The sequence below is a fragment of the Rhododendron vialii genome, chromosome 12a (assembly GCF_030253575.1).
Source record: "Rhododendron vialii isolate Sample 1 chromosome 12a, ASM3025357v1".
Taxonomy (NCBI): Eukaryota; Viridiplantae; Streptophyta; class Magnoliopsida; order Ericales; family Ericaceae; genus Rhododendron; species Rhododendron vialii.
In genome coordinates this window covers 18403755-18423321 of record NC_080568.1, presented here as the reverse complement: position 1 = coordinate 18423321, position 19567 = coordinate 18403755, and the positions used below count along the sequence as shown (strand labels likewise).

General features: G+C 36.8%; 1 protein-coding gene across 1 annotated transcript; it reads left to right on the top strand.

Annotated features, from left to right (window-relative positions):
* The first annotated feature begins 17773 nt into the window (after positions 1-17773).
* LOC131309518 (protein FAR1-RELATED SEQUENCE 7-like) lies at positions 17774-19058 on the top strand. Its single transcript, XM_058336135.1, has 2 exons — positions 17774-18490; positions 18843-19058. The coding sequence occupies exons 1-2, from the start codon at positions 17774-17776 to the stop codon at positions 19056-19058; spliced, it is 933 nt and encodes a 310-aa protein (XP_058192118.1).
* Positions 19059-19567: the final 509 nt, after the last annotated feature.

Sequence of the window (19567 nt, the reverse complement as noted above, 5' to 3'; positions counted from 1 at the left end):
CTCCCTCCCCCAAAACAAGGTACGGGATCAGGGAAAAAAGACTATTGATCTCCTGCACCTTCCGGCTTTTAGATGAGTCCAATCAGAATACTATTTAGTCTTCAAGAGCGGTACTACCATAAGTTTGATTCCATCGCGTTCAGTTCAAGCTATATAAATAACCAATAGTACTACGGTTAGATAGGTGCCCTGCTGAGTGGAATTGCCATAATCCTCAGTAATACCATCTAGACGTAATGTGCGGTAGCAATTCCTAATAAAATATTGCTTTTGCCTATATAAAAAAAAAGATTAGGTTAGAAAAGTCATAGAAGAACGACAAAAGACATATGCTGACCAGGTATTTCAAGAGTCACAAAAGATAGACAGATCAAAAGAGTGGAAGGCAGAATGCTCCTTTGGATGATTGTGATTTAGTAGGGGATGGAAAGGCGAAAGGCTCCTTTGTAGATGCCGTGTGGTTTGTTGAATGAATTTAACATTTGTCTCCAAAACATTAAGAAAAAAGGCTGAACTATTTTTGTACTAAAAAATTCAGAACCTATTTGATAATTAGTGGGATTAGAATCGAAAATAGATTACATACCCGGTAAGAGGTCATTAATTGTTGCCTTGTTGGTAGTTGAGTGCATGTACTATATATCTGGCGAAAGAATTACAAAACTATTCGATAATCAATCTAACAAGGCATCGAGAATATATATATATATACACACACACATACAATACTTCCGAAGACATTATATATGTTTATTTATTTTCTTACTTATAATTCGATGTTTTATTCATATGAAATTAATTGTGTATCATTAACTATTAGTGTGGTCATCAAAGATAGCATACGTGAAAGAATTCAAACAGGCTGAAAAAGTTTTAATTAAGAGCTGCGAGAAATTAATGTAGGAGCTAGATTTTAAAATTAGTTATGCCACACATGGCCGGGTGAGAGCATTCACTGAGGAAGTAGGATCGGCTTTGCGTATAATATATGCTGAAGATGCGGCCTTGTTACTTGTTAATTAGGCCTCCAAATTTCATCAAATCTTGGGGTCCAACAATTTTAATACTCTTGTTTATATATACTCTTCCTATACATGAAGTCAGATGAATGGATTAGTTATGTTATGCATTGTAAGTGATATGGTGGATAGCTTGATTTTAATTAAGAGCTTAATTAGAGCATCCACAATGTAATAATCAAAATCAAAATATTGCTAAATTAAATAACAATGTGTTCTTAAAAAAGTGCTCACATTGTAATAATCAAAGTTAGCAACCTCCTAACCATTAATCAAATTTGGACATTTGAATAATCAAAAGTAACAATGTGGGACTGCACATTACTAACTTTAGTAACCCTCTAAATAAATAATCAAAAGTTGACGTGACAAATTTTGATTATTCATTTTTTATTATTACATTGCGGATGCTCGTGCTACTTTTACCACTAAGAATGTCATAAAGGTGATGTTCAAGTAATACCTTTCTGAATTAGGAAATGAATATTTGTAATATTATCTTTCTGGTTCACTTTGTAATGCCACAATTTTCGGCAATATGAAATCGTCGTGCCAATGCTTCAATGGCGGCTTGTCTTGTGTTATGGTGTGTTCGATATGCAGTTTCCTGGATTCTTTGACACCAATTGTCGTGTCCAAAAAATCACACAAACACAATTAACGGGAAATTATTGAGTTATTAAAAAAAATACCTATCTCCCACAACTCACTCTTTCTCTTGTTTATTCTAGTAAGAGATGATGGCCTAGAGAAGGAGGGCATGCATCGATCACCACGTGCCAGTGTGCCAACACCCCTACTCCTAACATGAAGAAGAAATCTGTCATGGGTTTCACGAAAATTCTACTTTTTTTTTTATCAGCCAAAAAAAAAAAAATTATCAACTCGAAACACATAAAGTACGACGAGATAAGCCCCACAACATCTATGCGAGAAAATATATCTCAAACAAAGATGGCATATATCCCCTAAACAGAAACATCCTACTTCTTCTTGACAGTTTCCATTTCTCAACTTGCCCACCTTTCGATCCATCTTCATTACAAGAGTTTACAATTTTAGAATAACTAAAAAATTTAATTTAGTAAAGATATGTTGATTTTCTTGAAGATTCTAATGATATCAATCAAAACAATTAAATAGAATATTCTCACTTTCATAGATAATTCATAATACATGCAGCTACTTCAAAAGTTTTCAAAATTCTACTAATAAACAAACGAGCCTTGCTAGAAGTACACTATTTGGTGTACACCAAATATACACGGGACTTTGTGAACCCATTTAGGGTCTCACACAAACAATGACGGAGCTAGGATATAGGATCCGGGGAGGACAAGTCGAAACAATCTTTTGGCTATGAAAATCACATCGCACTAAAAGAGACTGTCTTATTTACGGAATGCTGTAAACAGACTGTTTACAGCACCAACCAATCACAGCCGTCCAAAAGTGTCTTGGACGGTCTGGATTTTAATAAACTTTTCCAGGAAAATGTTTAACTATTCTCCGAAAAAGTTTCATTAACATCCCGACCGTCCAAAATACTTTTGGACGGTCGCGATTGAGTGCTATAAACAAGTGTTTACACTACCTGCGTAAACAAGATGAGCAAATTGAGTAAAAGGATATACTATAAGGGTTTTTGCTATAATGACATAAATATTTTCCCATAAAGTCTAAAAGACATTCTGTTCAGGATTTACAAATAACTCCTCCCAAGGTTGACCGGCGTTGACTGGTGTTGACCAAGGTTGACTGACGTTGAAAGTGTCTAAAATCCTAGGGTACCCCATGAAAGTACCTAAAACCCTAGGTACCCTATATATGAAAGTGCCTAAAACCCTAATGTACCATATGAAAGTTAAACCGCTAAAATCTTTTAATAAGAAAGTGCACCTTAAAACTTTATGAAAGGGCCTAAAACCTTGGGGTACCCTATGAAAGTGCCTAAAACCCTAGGGTATCCTATGAAAGTGCAACAGATCAAAAAACACGAAAAACGACATATTTTGTATTAGCCAAACAAGGACATTGTCTCATTTAAGACAATTTAAATAAAAAAAGACATTTTTTGTGTTAGCCAAATAAAGCCCTTGTCTCATTAATGACAATTTTGTCTTTTCACGGATTTTAAACTCTAAAATATTTTTATTAATATACTCTACACATCACAGAAATTTAGGCTGAACTAAAACTCCTATGGGGTTGTTTCATTTGGACTTTAGACTAATATGCTGAAACAAGATTTTCTCGCACTAAAAAGGTTGCCCGAGATGGAAAGTCATATAATCTTTATTCGAGAGAGAGAGAGGGAGAGAGGGAGGCAGCCGTCGCTCATTGTTCGTAAATTCCTGGCGCCGGTAGCCGTAGAAAATAGATTTGATTGCCGACGATCCTTTTGATCAGCTTTCGAGTGGGACGCACGGTAATTCTACGGATTGAAGTCGATCGAGTGGGATAGTTTGTGCGAGAAGAATACAGAGAGAACTCAAAAGAATGGGACCCGGGGACCCTGCCGAGCGGCACCCCTGCCAAGCGGGTGCCGAGTGGCCAATCCAGCCATTCATCTCGGAATCAACGGCCCGGATCGAAACATCTTTTTCCTTTTCCTTTTTTTTTTTTTAAAATCCGTTCGATACCTTTACATCTGGACCATCTAAAATACTTTTGGACGGCCGAAATGTGCTTGGCAGGATCTCCAGGTTAATGTTGGTTTGGTTTGTTTGAAACCCCAGAATGTTGTGAAAGCCTTTTTTCACCTCCCAGTTCAAACTATTTTTTTTCGGGGGGCTTGGTCACCCCCAGCCACTGAACAGCTCTGTCATTGCATACAAATGCTCAAAATTGTTTAATTTGTTTAAAGTATTTTTATCACATCAGTTTGATAATATTGGTAAGAACTTGATAGATTCATTTTTCGGTTGGTATGATTAGAGATCAAAAATTGATCAAACTCTTATTTATATTCAATAGAGATGAATTTTTACAAGAATCCTTAAAAATTTTAAATAAAATAAACGGCTCCGATCGTTTGTGTGAAACTTTGAGTGGATCCCACATAGTGTGGTATACATTTGGTGTACACTAATTGGTGTATCCCTGTTTTTTTTGGGATGTTCAATTCTGGTTTGTTTAACATACAGTGAACTCGACTTCAAGTCGAGCATTCGAACTTGAGCTCGAGCTCAATTATCTAGTACTATATAAGAGTGCTTTGAGGTCGGTGTGAGTATTAAATGCGCCTGTACTATAAATAAAGTGAGAGCCCTCACAAATCAAGCGCGAATTAATCTACAGAAGCAGAGAGCTACTACTAATTTGAATTCGACTCGTTTACTGTGTGAGTTAAAAGGTTTTTTTGAGCTTGACTCTGCTACCAAACAAATTAAGACGAGCTAAATCCTTAACAAGCCTAGTACTCTCGGGAACAACTCCGTCGGTATGCATTAGTGTCATCCACGCCGCCAAATGAATGGGCAGGTGGATCATCTCCATGCGAATTGGCTGCGCTGCACTCTTAAAGGAGAGCCACCACACCACGATTGCGAGATCGATCGATTAAGGTCCTTCCCTTCCCTTGCACAACACAACACAACACGTGGGTTCCACCTTCTATATATTTGCGCATTCTGTTTATTGTTTTCTACTTTATTTGGGTACATGGATTCGTGTCCATTTGGCTAACGTTTTCCTGCAGGTGTGGCCATCATGGGTATTGGGTACGTAGTCTAGAAATACTTAATACTCTTTTCGTTCCTGAATAAGTATTTAGAGCGCAAAATTAGGCCTTAAAAAGGAAGTATTTGTTTCGTTAAAAAAATCAATTTTTTTTCACAAATCAATAGATAGCAATGAGTTCTATTAGATTGTAAAAAAAAATTAAATTTTTTAATAAAAAATATGCATATTTTGTAAAGCTTAGTTTTGCGAGTCGGACACTTATTTAGAGACGGAGGGAGTATTTAATTAGCAGCATTTTTGGTTAACCATTTAATTTTAGAAGGGTGCATTGCATGCCACAGTTGTCAAGATTTGCCCCACTTTCATCCCTTCTCGCACCTACCTAACCCCTAAACTCTCTCTGGTCCTAGAGCATCAAATGCAATGATTTCCCAAAACAAATGCGTTTTTCGATTTGCTTAGAGGCTGGGGCCGTTGATCTCATCTGAGCGCCCACTAATTTTATTGGATACCAATACTCACATAATTACAACACATTTATCTTGATATATACTCTATCTACTATCAAAATCATATCCGTTAAGGTAGTGCTCTAGTTTATCCTCTTAAAAAAAAGTACTTATTTATAATTTTCAAGCTTAAAAATAATAGATTTACTGAAATCAAAAAATATACTACAATATTGATCTTGTTTAATCTATCAAACCCTGCAAAAAAAAAAAAAAAAATATTTTCATAAGCTCATTACTTTTAAACTTAAAAATAGGTCCTTATTTTTTAAGTAGTTATTTGAGAAAGTGGAATAGGGTAAATTCAAGAAAAACCGGTTTGGTTCATGCAACTAAGTCAGTCTAATCCACAATATTTTGTTAAGTCAAATAAAAAAACTCACCGATCAAAACAAGGGAAAAAAAAAAACTCAATGACTAAAAAAAGAAGAAGAGACGTTCGAACCAAACTAATAGACCACGATGACGCTCACAATAGCCTACCTGTGCAGATCAAGCCACCGAGTAGTAGCTCAGAAATTTAACTAGATTGGGGTACCTTATCAATCATAATTATCGTTGAAATTTATTTATTTTAATCAATCATGTTAATAAGATAATGCAAAAACCTAGGCATGCATTACCAACCATGAAAGTTTTAAATTCATATTTTCTCCCAAGTTTTTTTTTTAAAAATAAGCATGAAATTTTAGACACAAATTTAAAGCACGTTTCACAATTGAGCTTGCAAAGGTTTTTTAAAATAAGAAGATTCTATCAATAATTAACTCTCTCGTAATATTTCTATATATGAGTCCTCTTCTTATAAGGACTACCTTATTTTAATAAAATGCAGACCTCCATTTTCCGATCAAATTTTGATGATCCGAGCCGCTCAATGTGTTCAGAACGTGATTTTTAGGATACCCGTAAGAAATCAGAAAAAAAAAAGACCGGGAAGGGCTTCATCCGAGCAGTTTTTGTTTGTTTTTTTATCTAACGGTTCAAATAAAAACTGCTCAAATCAAGCCCTTTCCGGTCATTTTTTTTGCCAATTTCTTGCGGGTACCCTTAAAATCACGTTCTGATCACATTGAGCAGCTCGGATCATCGATATCAAATTGGGAAAGGCGAGAAATGAGAGGTCCGCATATAAGGTCCTTATTTTAAGGTCCTTACTTGAAAATTTATATATATATATATATATACACATACACACACACATACATACACATACACACACAAAGTCCGTTTTCTATGAGGGGGTCCTCATTTTAGTTAAAATGCTTATATATATTTAAAACAAATTGAAGCAATAATTAACCAACCCAATAAAGGCCCGCGCTCCCAACTTCCCAAGTTCTTTTGTTTACGGTGTCAAAGGGTTGTTACCAATTTAATTTGCTCCAATGATTAAAGAAGAAATTATCATATCAAATGGGAGGAAATTCAAATTAGTTGGAGCCATTTTATTGGGGCCAAATACGAGTTAGACAAACAAAACTTGGATTAACCCAAATCCTGTGCCAGTTTAGCACGATCGAATTTGGCTTAGGGCTGAAGATGGATTTTCTGGCATGCATCAACGAATTTTAATTTGGCTTAGGGTTGCAGATGCTCTTATATATTCAATCATTTGCCAATATAGGAAGGGAAATCACAGCATGAAAATTCCACAGAATAGTTCAGATTTTATTTTAAATACGAGTACCTATATATTAAAAGTGACTTCATGAAAACTAACTTACGAAAAATGATAAGACGACGCAAAATTTGTAGAGAAAATTGTGCAAAAAACATAACTTGTAGCCAAGATTCAAAGTAGCGGCCGGAGACCTATATGCGAGTAGCAGTACGTAGTAAGAGGGTATTGTGCATTCTGAGGCTCTCTCAATGCTGTTCTTTTTTTAATGTACTGAATTTATTTATTTTATTGTTTTGATGAATGAAATTTTTTGCCGATCAAAAATATATATATGCACAATAATTAAGTGTCATTGATTAGATAATTTGTTCTTTTTTTGAGAACGTGTCAATTATTCGGTAAATTTTCTTTTTTTTTTAGAACTCATAACTAACTAATTTGAGGTTCAATCTCGCCGTTGTTTAATGAGGGCCCAATTAAAGCCGGGATTGTGCCCGGTATAGATTGTGTCTCTTTTTTGGCTAATTTCTCACAAGCACCTTTAAAATCACATTCTGTACAAATTGAACGGTTCGGATTATAAAAATTTGATCAGAAACTATGAGATTGAGATTCGGGGTGTTTTTTTGGGTGTCCGCGGAACCGCCCCGTGTATGTGTGTGTGTGTGTCTATATATATATATATATATATATATATATATATATATATATATATATATATATATATATATATATATAGAGAGAGAGAGAGAGAGAGAGAGAGAGAGAGAGAGAGAGAGAGAGAGAGAGAGAGAGAGAGAATATGATATGGAGTACATAAAGCAGACGTTATGTTAGTTGAAAACACAAATTGGTAATTAATCTCAAATAATTCAAACGTGCCGTGATGAAGAAGAGATAACCTTGCTAGCCATGACCCTTTTTAACATACTATATAAATAAACATTCCATACATTGTATTGGAATACCAAATTTAAAATAAAATCGCTTTCCAATCGGTCGGCATTATCAGCAGACATGATTTCGACGTTTATTATTATTCTTTAGTTACTGACTTATCATTGTAATGTGCTACTAGTATTTTAACGTGGTTGACCACGTTTAAGTGAAGAGTAATTCTGGATTTACGGACAACTATAATTTGAGGTGGTTGGTTCCTTAACTTCAAAGGAGCTTAGTTTCTTCACTTCAATAGATCGATCAAACGAGTCAAAGACGTACCACTACTTCCATTCTAATTAAGAATTTAAAAATTGCATCGGAAACTGAACCAGACCATCAATTTGAAATGGAGGAAGTATGCTTTTTTTCAATGCAGGGATCCCGGCCACCTAGCACGTATCTTAGACTAATCATTATAGCTTATTCCATAATCGTTTCACACATTTATGCGTTGGGTAAATAAGTCTAAAAATTGTTGACAAGAAAAATTAAATCTGAGACATTAGGATAGAAAAGACTAAGTCCCAAGCCAACCTTTGGGTTAATAATACTCCTACATGTTTTATTTAGTCTTTTCTTTTCAATCTTGGAAAGAAAGATCTCTCTTTGATTGTGTTGTAGTTTTTGGTCTAATTGATGGGATGGCTTTTACTTTGGTTCGATGATTTCTCACTTATTCTTCTCATTTGGTATACTGCCACTCTCTCTCTCTCTCTCTCTCTCTCTCTCTCTCTCTCTCTCTCTCTCTCTCTCTCGATTGGAGTAAAACATTACACATTTCGTTACAATATCAAAGATCAAAATCAACAAGGAAGTGGTTGGATTATTTGTTTATTTAAATAACTCAGGAACTATCCCATATATATAGGACGACAAATCCACTTGGCACGATAAACTTGAGAAGGACTGAATTCGTCCGCAAAATCTGTACACCAAGTGAGACAGAGGCATTTGAGATATGAATAACTGAATAATACCATGATGTACTAATTTTTTTTTTTAGTGAAATAAAATCTAATGATCTCAGAGTATGAGTACTATCTTCTACGGCGTACGTAACATTGTTATCACAAAGAAATCCTTTGTTTTTTTTGTTTTTTTGGAAGGGCGGTACCAAGCTTCTACGAAGTCTTTATCCTACATTGGCTGGGACGGAACGATTGATATCGCGGTCGGTTGGCCCCAATCCTAGCTAAGATTAAATTTATTCTACTAACATTATACTCATAATTGTCGAGAATTACTAATATCGTAATACTAAATTATAGATTCTTTGGGAGGTCGGTATTTTTCTTGCTTTGAGCTTTCAACTTTAATTAAATTAACTAATTACAACTCCAATTTTCTTCTTGTACTACGAAAGAAGGATTGCTTTTTTGCAGTAGTTGGGATCTTTTGAGTTTCAAAAAATGGGACCCGTAGAGGAGACTTTTTTTCTTAACTTGTGACAAGAAATGTTTTAGTCATTCATCAGCTTTTTGTCATGAATTAATCTAAACGATTTGAAATCACAATTCCGAATGAAGTCTATTTTAGAGACACTTACATGCCCTGCCAAGGACAGGGAGACAGCAAAGCAAGCCCGCCCTCAAAGTCCCCGGCCGTCTTTGGCGTCTTATTTTATGGTGAATTTTTCTCTCATACTAAGATACTCCATTAGGCTGGCTTTTGCATACGATGACACGTGGTGGGCTGGTGTTGACGTCATTATCATTCCATTCCATTTCATACGCTACTGCAGAATAAAATTGAGTGGAGTTCTGGATTTGGAAGCAATGGCACTGAGGGATTGTTTGGATGCGGGATTAGGTTTGGAAGTATTATGTAAGAAAGGGGGATTGGATAATAGGAGTATTGATTAATAAGGAATGACTCACATTAATGTGATGGTTATAAAGAGGGTATTAAATAGTACTTGGTTTAGATGAGGTACTATTAGAAAGGGGGATAAGATAGTACTTGATTTGGATGGAGAATTAATTGGGGGTATGACGAAGGGGGATTGATGTAAAAAGCTATTAAATGATTTTTTTTTGCCCTTATGCAGTATTTTTTGACAAAATTTGTTAGTTTCATTATAATTTGAATAAATACGTGTTGAGAAAAAAATAAAGTGTTCCAAATTTCAATCCGTTTGAATGGTTGAGAAGATTTTATTTTTCTGATCATTTAATTCTAAAGAGTCATAATTAAATTTTGACTATAAGGCTCCCGTTGATTAGCCCTAAGAGATATTTGGTTATACGACTTTCTTAGGGCTAGTTAACGAGGGTCCTAGAGTAAAAATTTAACTATGACCCTTTAAGATAAAATAATCAGAAAACTAAAATCTTTCCACCGGTTCAAACGGATTGAAAATTAGATCACTTAATTTTTTAACCATATTTTTTAATATATAAACTGTAGGTTGAAAAATTAAATGTTCTAAATTTCAATCCGTTTGAACCGGTGGAAAGATTTTATTTTTTTTATCATTTTATCCTAAATGGTCACAATTAAATTTTGACTCTAAGGCTCTCGTTAGTTAGCCTTAAGAGATATTTGGTTGTACAACTTTCTTAGGACTAATCAACAAGAATCTTAGAGTCAAAATTTAATTATGACCATTTAGGATAAAATGATCAGAAAACTAAATTCTTTCCACCGGTTCAAACGGATTGAAATTTGGAACGCTTAATTTTTTTTTGCTTTGGCTCAAGAAATGGGTACTTGGGATTGGGAAGGGGGATTACGAGGGGTACAATTGTCCGAAATGAAGGGGGATTAGGAGGGATTCCACACAGGTCGAACCCTGCCCATCGCTAAGACCCCCTCCGCTGGTCTTACATGGTGTTGTTGAAGAAGGGCCAAAGAGAAAACTCTCTCCATTTTAACTTGCCAAACGGGGTGGAAGGCTAGGGCCTAGGTACTAAAAAGGGGGATTGTGATACCCCTTCACAATATTCCTTCCAAACAGACCTTGAATTTTTTTTAAAAAAATAGCAGGGATAATAAATGGAAAGAGATAGAGAGAGAAATGTTAGAAGCAGAGAGAGTCTAGGAAATTTTTTTAAAAAATACTTTTTAAGTTGTGAAGAGAACAAAACATTTAGAGTGTCAAGTGGATGGATAGATGCTTCTTGTGATGTGATATCTTCTCTCTGGGGTAAGGATAAAGGTGGCAGGGGTTGGATGGGTATTTTTCTCGGCTCGCCTTAAAAAGAGACAAGAACTTTACGTACCAAGTTAACTCTACTCCGGTGTGCTAACCAGATCAGATGATGTCTCTTTTTCCTTTTTGCACCACAAGTAATTCACATTTGTTGCTCATTAGGCATGTAATGTGTTAGTAGATATTTTGATCCGTGATTTATCCATATTCCCTCGTTAATACTATTGAACTACTTTCGTTTTCAGAGTCTATTCATAGTTGGATTAATTTTGCAGAGGGTTCATGTACAACCGACGCAGGCATAAGGAACTTGGAAAAATACACGGGCCACAAGTTTTTTTGAATGGCGATTTTTTTATATTTATCTTGAAAACAAATTACAAAGATTAAAAAATAAAATTATTCAATATTCCCGGTGTATTCTCTTTGCCCTCACATAATATGTGGGGCTCATGCGGGATCCACATGTAGGCCCCACATGTTATGTGAGAGGAGGAAGCATACACCGGGAATACTGAATAATTACTCGATTAAAAGGACCCTAAGCAGCATCAAGCCGAAGAAGAAAAAACCACAAGGAAAAACAACAAGCTCCAACAATGTTTTTCATTCCTCAAATGGAAAACGATATTTTTTATTCTTTGACATAGCTCAATAGAGAAAACGGATTCATATAGTCAATCCTTATTTATTTTGTTGGGACCTAACGAATTGTTTTGGTTTGACTTGGTTCACATGTGTTTCATTCCCTAAATCTTGCCATTTTTATTCTAGAAACAAAATGAGCCCATAGAATTACACTCTACATACATATCACATTTGCACAGATCCAATCATACTCTTTTTACATACATGTGGATTCCACTAATGTAACTCACGTGGTGGGACCCAAATAAAAGTTGAGAGAGATGTGGTTTTTTTTTTTTTTTTTGAATATGTCATTAAATCATACCCGAAGGCAAAGATTACATTGCAATAACAGGAGTGCACCAAACAACCTAATCCGAGACACGAGTACTGCATTAAGCACGAAAGGCTACAGACTCAAGGACACCCTGCAAAAGCACCTGGCACAAAGGTCGGCCTAAGAATCCCGTCCGGGACTAGGCAGAGAGATACCAAAACGGAATCCCAGCACAAACCAGTAAACAATAAGCACAAATGTAATCACGCAACAACATAATACAAGCGAAAAAAAATTTTGCTCCCAAGGACATGCCTCAAGGGCCGTCGGCCGGAACTGGACCGGAAAACCCAATCCAGAGCTATGGAGTCCTCAGGGGAGTATCCGAGGCAAACCTCCGCTGTCACGCAAGGCTCCGGGCGTGAAGGCCGAGGCAACGCCGGTGAAGAAATCCGGCAGGCCCAACACGCCCACGGCGGCCAAAGACCAAATACTTCCTCTCGCTCTGGACCTGTTGTTGACCACCAAACCAAAACAAAGGGAAACAGCCAACTAAACAAACCGGAACAGATCTCGAAAAACCCCAACACAGGCACCACCTACCACCACTGCCGCTGCCGGGAGAAACCCCAAAACCCATCCACGATTACTGCTGAACCACCGCAACCCTCTACTCCGGCTGGACCACCCAAACCCTAACTAAAATTATTCACACAAAAAGATTATTTACCCACCACCACAGCCACACCAGATGCGGGGGAGACCCGAATCGGTACACAACCGGACTGGGAAACCAGCCGGTAGAAGAGACGGAGGACCGCCGGAAAACCTAACTCCACAAACCTCACCTTATTGAACTCCTCCATCGACCACTAGCTGTCAGATCTGCTTCCACCACGAGGACGGAACGAAAGACCCACCGCCATGGCCGGAGTCTCCGCCGGACTCGACAACTGGAAAGCTGAACCGGAGTAGTGGAAACGGCAGAGAAGAGGAAAAGGAGGAAGGAGATTAGGGGAAAAAGGGGGAGGAAGGAGGGAGAGGAGGGGGGCGGCAGCCCCTCCCCCCCCAAACGAAACCCTTGGAGGTGAAAAGGTTTAGAGAGAGAAAGAGCAGAGAGGGCTTGTTTGGGCACTGAGAGAGATGTGGTTGAATCTGTGCAAATATGATGCGTACCTAACCTTTCTGATCGAATTTTCAATCACAGACAAAGATCATAACTAAAGTATGCATAGTTGATTCCGGTAACTTTATCCACACCTCGTACCAATTCAAAAGCCGAAAAACACTTTGTTTAGTTTGAGTTTTGAGGGAGGTTTTGGAGTAATGAGTGGAGAAAGACAGATAAAAAAAATGAATGATAATTTGACAAAAAATTTATTGAGCACCGTACGTAAAAAAGTGAGTTAATTTTAGAGACTCAAAGCAAACACAGTTCCAAGTACTCCATCGTTCACTTGATATTAAAGTAACAAAATTGTTGCCGATAAAAAAAAAAAAAAAAGATTGTCCCGCGTATTGGAAGTTATCATAAGACCATGGCGATTTATTTTTAGTAAATTGAATAACGGTCATGTAAATCAGTAAATAGGATCGTTTTAACTTACAAAATGAAAAAAAAAAAAAAAAAAAAGGCAACTTCTTTCATGATGGTATAGAATCAGTTTGACTATGAGTATGCCATTCGGTATACACCAAGCATACACTAGGTTGTGAGGAACTTGATCGAACCTGTTAACTTTATTATAATACTATTTTTAGGAATTTCTGTAAGAAATCAGCTCAGTCGAATATCAATAATAACTTGATCAGTACTTTGTTCAATTTTATGTTGGGGAATTGAACGAAAAAATTGACCAAGCCTTTATTGATTTCAACTGAGCTGACTTTTTTAAGAATTCTTTGAAAATTATTTCAAATAAATTGAGCGGCTCCGATTTTTTGTAGAGGATCCCAAAGTGGGTCTCACACAACCTGGAGTACATTAAGTGTACATCAAATGGCGTACCCATTGTTTGAATAAGGGTGTAAAAGGTAAGGAGTAGTGAGAAATTAACAAAGAAATATTGGTGTGGAATTAATGCTATTATGTGGAGGGTAAAATTAATGTGGGATGCATGCATATGGAAAAGCCAAATGCAATTCGATAGCTAGCTTTGTCTGTCCGACATGCATGAATCATTAATTAATTTTAACGCGTTGAAAGACAGCAAAACGTAGGGGTGAACAAGTTAGATCGAGCACCTCCATTTGGTCTTTAATTTCAGAGCACATTAATTTAAGGGTCGGTCTTAATTTTGAGAGCACATATTAATTTGAAAGTGTCAATTCTTTCATGCGCCACTAGCTAGAATAGTTTTCGGAGTACACAAATCCACGTCCACGTGGTCTGGTTTCATATATACTAGTATTTGCATGGCAACGTAAAACAAAAGGTAGCAAAATTTAACTTGTAGTTCTACGTCTTCTTTGAACAAATATATATATATATATATATATATATACACACACACACTAGTGTTTATTCGTGCCTACGGCACTACTTTCTCTGATTAGAATTAATCGAGAAGTCCTCAACTTATACACGCACATCAATTAATCCATAAGTCCTCACGTTATCAAAACAAACCACTGGTATTTCCAAGAAATTTTTTCTGTCGAGCAAGTCTAACTTGCATTCTTAGATTGATGGAGATGGGGATGCATATAATTAGAGGGCATGAAGATATCATAGTAGTACTAATTAAATTGCAACAGTTCTATTTTTTCTTCAACTCCCAAAATCACTTTTCAAAAATAATGCGGAAACTGAAGTGTTATTAATACAACCTCAAGAATTTCAACCGATTGCTCTTTTTAATACACACTCATTCCTCACATGAACATAGTTAGAACTTGACCACACTTTGAGCATATTATAAATTTATAACTAACAGAGTTGGTATGGAGTTGTATTGCCCTAGAATCCATAATTTTTCTCTACACATTTACTTCCTCGATTTTCCCCCCAAAAAGTATAATCACCCGAATTCTCAAACACCACAAAATAAGAATATCAATGACTACGTGACGTCTCACACAATCTAACAAAGTAAATTAACAAAAACCTTCCCCAATTATCAACACATTGTCTTAGGTTTTCTTTTCCCCCCCCACGTAGTCTTCCCCTTTTATTTGTTTTTCCCTACTTTTAAAGGAACTGATTACTCACCAACATAGTAGTAGACAATGGGTGGAGATTTGAAAAATGAAGCTACGATCGAGAGAGATTGTGGGTGCAAACTTACAGGGAGGAGATACGCGGCGGGCGGAAAATGTTATCGTAATGGGGAATGCGTTGAGTTTACGACGGCGGACAGTGGTGGGAATGCTCTGGAGAAGTAGGGGGTAGGGGGATGCGCAGAAGAGAGAGAGAGAGAGAGAGAGAGAGAGAGAGAGGAGACACCCAAAAGACCATGTTTTTTTTTTTGTGATCCTAACGACAAAAGTTGATGACTAGTGGGTAAAAAGAATTAATGGCATTTTTGTAAAATATTTGACAGGGTGTGGGCACTTTCTTAAGAGAGTTTAGGTCCCGTTCCGCTTTCTCTCAAAATCTTCTTTTTCAAAAAAAGGTAATTTTAAATTCAATTATAACGAAAATAAAAAAATTGCACCGTTTAAAAGATCTCAATGAGATCTATCAAACAAGATCCATATTGATAGAAAATTATTTACGTCAATACATGATTTTTGATATTGAAATTACCTTCTTTTTCCCAAAACCTACTTTTTCTAAAAGTGGAATACCACTTTAGAAAGCACACATCATCCTTTGAATCAAATCAATCTCAGCCCTTCTTTCAACTTATGTTTGTACGGAACTCATACCCTTGTGTTTTATTATGTGTGTGTATATATGTATATATATATATACATATATATACACATACATACACTCACACACACACACATACAGAGTCAAGATCTAGTAAGGGATCCCTTACGGGCCAAACCGTGCGGACCTCCCATTTTCCGATCGAATTGCAACAATCCGAGTCACTCAATGCGTTCAGAATGTGATTTTAAAGGTACCTTGAGAAATCGCCCAAAAAATGATCGGGAATTGATCCGAGCAGTTTTCATAAAATCACTATAAATGCATTTTTATACAAAACTGCTCGGATCAAGTCCTTCCCGGTCATTTTTTTTTGGCGATTCCTCGCGAGTACCCTTAAAATCACGTTCTGAACACATTAAGTAGCTCAAATCGTCGCATTCAATTGAGAAAAGAGAGGTCCGCACGATTTGGCCGTAAGGGATCCCATACTAGATCCGTGGTATATATATATATATATAGTTCTTTTCAGGTCCAGTCGCCTGAATTTTATTATGGTCTGGATTTGTGTCTTAACCGTTGGATCTCCTCCATCTAATCCAACGGCTGTGGAAATAACAAGCTAATAAAAAGGGATTTCCACCCCTCCAACCCCATTTCGTTCCCGCCAGAGAGTGAGAGAGAAAAAGGAGGCGACTGTGTACAAACGACCCACGCGAAGATGACGAACGACGACTGTATACGAACGACGACCCAAGATGTCTCCCTCTCTCTCTCTCGTTCTCTTCCTCTTTCTCTCTCGTTCTCTTCCTCTTTCTTTCTCTCTCTCTCTCTCTCTCTCTCTCTCTCTCTCTCTCTCTCTTGTTTTAGGGGCTAATTTATGTGATTTGTACACAGAGGCGACGATATACGAGCGACCCAAGCAAAGAAGACGAACGACGACGACCGAAGCTAAGGTGTCTCCCTCTCTTTCTCTCTCTCTCTCTCTCTCTCTCTCTCTCTCATTTTCTATGATTATCGAAATCCTAACAGTGATTTTAGGGCTAATTTTTGTGATTTGTACACAGAGGCAAAAATCCAAAGCCGAGATTAGCCTTAAGGTCTCTCTCTCGTTCTTATTCTCTGTGAATTTTTTGCATTTTCCCGGATATACGAACGAATGATTCTGTTTTTGCAATATGGGAAAAAAAAAGTTTCTGGAGATGTCCTCAATGATGTTGGAAGTTGGAACTGTTTTTTATAAATCAAAGATGATAATTTGTGCTAGGGCAATTAAACTGGTTACTATTTGTACTAGTTGATCTCAAAGAAAGGGAAAAATTCTAGTATTTGTGCTAGGGCAATTAAATTAAATTTTTTTTTTTTTGTAATCTTTGAGATAATGTCTGCCATTGGTAGGTTACCCATAAGTAGCTTACAATTTGATAAAATGGAAGAACAAGATTGAACCAATGTTGATCCAACCCCTTTGTTTTGAGCACCACCACCGAGGTATCTCTCTTCCTTTCTCAAAAATTTGTTGCATATTATAGCATAAAGAGAGACACATAGATTGATATTTGTTGTAAATGTTTGTTGCATGTTAGTAATTGTTTTCTATTTTGATTGTTAGAGTGCAATCTTTGGATGACATAGCAGTATCACCGGTCACCATCCCAACCGTGTCAATCATCTGTGAATTCTTGTCAAGAAATTTACACTCCTTAAGTTAAAAATGAAATGATACCGAAAATTGACCAACAAATTCTCAAATTAGACGAGGTTTGAAAATTTTACAATGAGTATGCTAGACAAGCTTTATTTAGTATCCGAATCAATTCTAGTAGGTTGGGTGAGAATGGTAAAGTAATGAGGAAGGAGTACATTTGTTTTAAAGATAGGAGAGGAGAAATTGTAAGGCCACTAAACGGTGTTGGGGTTTAACTAGAGAGAAATGTGGTGTAAAATTTGCTGTCGTGAGAAAAGGTGAAGTGTTTGTTGCATCAAAATTTGTCGAGGGTCATAACCATGAACTTACAATGCCAAGAAATGTGTATTTGTTAAAATCTCATCGCCGAGTATCAGTTGCACAAAAAGCTTTAAAGCAATAATTATCTGCTGCTAATGTGCCAACTTGCCAACAAATGAGTATTTTTAAGTTGCAAGCGAGGGGTATTGAAAATGTTGGATTTTTAGCACAAGATCTTTACAATGATAAAAGAGATAGAAAGAATGTAGTACATGGTCATGACGCGAACATGTTGTATGAGCATTTCGAGATGGAACAACAGAAGAATCCGAGCTTTAGGTTCACATTCGAGAGAGATGACAATGATAGAATAACTCATTATTTTTGGGCGGATGCGACCTCTAGAAAGTCATATCAATATTTTGGGGACGTGGTAGTTTTTGATACTACATACTATACAAACAAATATTCCTTGATATTTGCACCTATATTGGGGGTCAACCACCACAGGCAGACAACATTTCTTGGGTATGCATTCTTGAGTGATGAAAAAATTGATTCGTTTGTGTGGCTCTTCCATGAATGGTTAAAAGCGATGCCAGGTGGACCATCCAAAATGATCATAACTGATCAAGATCCGGCGATGACAAGAGCAATTACTTCTGCTCTTCCAAATACATTTCATCGATATTGTATTTGGCACATTGTGAGCAAATTTTCTGAAAAATTGGATGCACTGTCATATAAGGAACATTATGATGAGTTGAAAAATTGTATATGGAATTCTGAAATACCTGGAGAGTTCGATGCAAGATGGGCAACTATTGTAAGAAACTCTAAGTTGTCTAGTAATAAATGGTTGCAAGACATGTATGAAATTCGTGATAGATGGGTTTCTGCATATACGAACCACATGTTTTTCTGCCCATATGACTAGTAGTCAACGGGCTGAAATTTCTCATTCGTTTTTCAAGAGGTATGTGTTCAAAGAAAATTTAATGATAGATTTCGTGACGCGATTCAATAGGGCACTTGCCAAAATCCGACATAATGAATTGGATTTGGGCCATAAAGATGTAAATGAGAAGCCTCTATTGAGAATCTCATGGACAATGGAAAAGAAAATGAGTAAAATATATATATTGAGCATATTTGAGAGGTTTCAAAAGGAAATCTTTCAAATTAATGCATATGTGGTTATGTTCATACGCGAGAATGAACATCGCTGTTTGTGGAATGTTTAGAGAGAAGAAATAGAAGGTGTGAGAATTCGTGAGATTTCGGTGGACAAGTCATCGAACCGTGTCAGTTGTAGCTGTAAGATATTTGAATTCGATCAAATTCCTTGTCGGCACCTGTTGGCGTACCTGTTTAGAATGCAAATTAGGGAACTCCCTACTGAATACATCTTGCAGAGGTGGACAAAGACAGCAAAAATGGGTAGGTTGATGGATGACTGAGGTAGTGGTATGAGAGAAATATGCAACAGTTCACTTCTTGTGATGCGACAAGGGCTCTTCCAACTTGCTTTTACAGTTATCGATGAGACTGTATTAGATGAAGAAGAAAGTGAAGTTGTGCGAGAAGCTTTGGAATCTTGTCAAAAGAAGATTGCATTGATGAGGAGTTCTCGCAAATATGGTTCAACGAGTCGTATCCAATTGCCTTCAACGAGTCGTATCCAAGTGCCTTCTTCTCTCGAAAGCCAACATAGTTTGAAAGAACCACTTCAAGTTAGGACAAAAGGTTGTGGTAAGCGTTTGAAAGGAGGAAAAGAGAAGACCGTCAAGAAGAGGAGGAAATATAATGGTTGTGGGTTAACAGGACAGTCGCATAACAAAATGAATTGTCCAAAACTTATGAACATGTAAGTGGATGCTAGGTCTTCTTTTAATTGTTGTCTTCTTTTACTAGGTCTTCACAAGATGTCAGGTTGAGTGATGACGAGGATGACGTTGACGATGAGTAT

Bases quoted from the DNA above. Each gene is read 5' to 3' on its own strand.
- LOC131309518 (XM_058336135.1), top strand. From the start codon at position 17,774: ATGAGTATTTTTAAGTTGCAAGCGAGGGGTATTGAAAATGTTGGATTT. The intron at 18,491-18,842 runs GTTTCTGCATAT...TGGAATGTTTAG, and splicing joins ATGAAATTCGTGATAGATGG to AGAGAAGAAATAGAAGGTGT.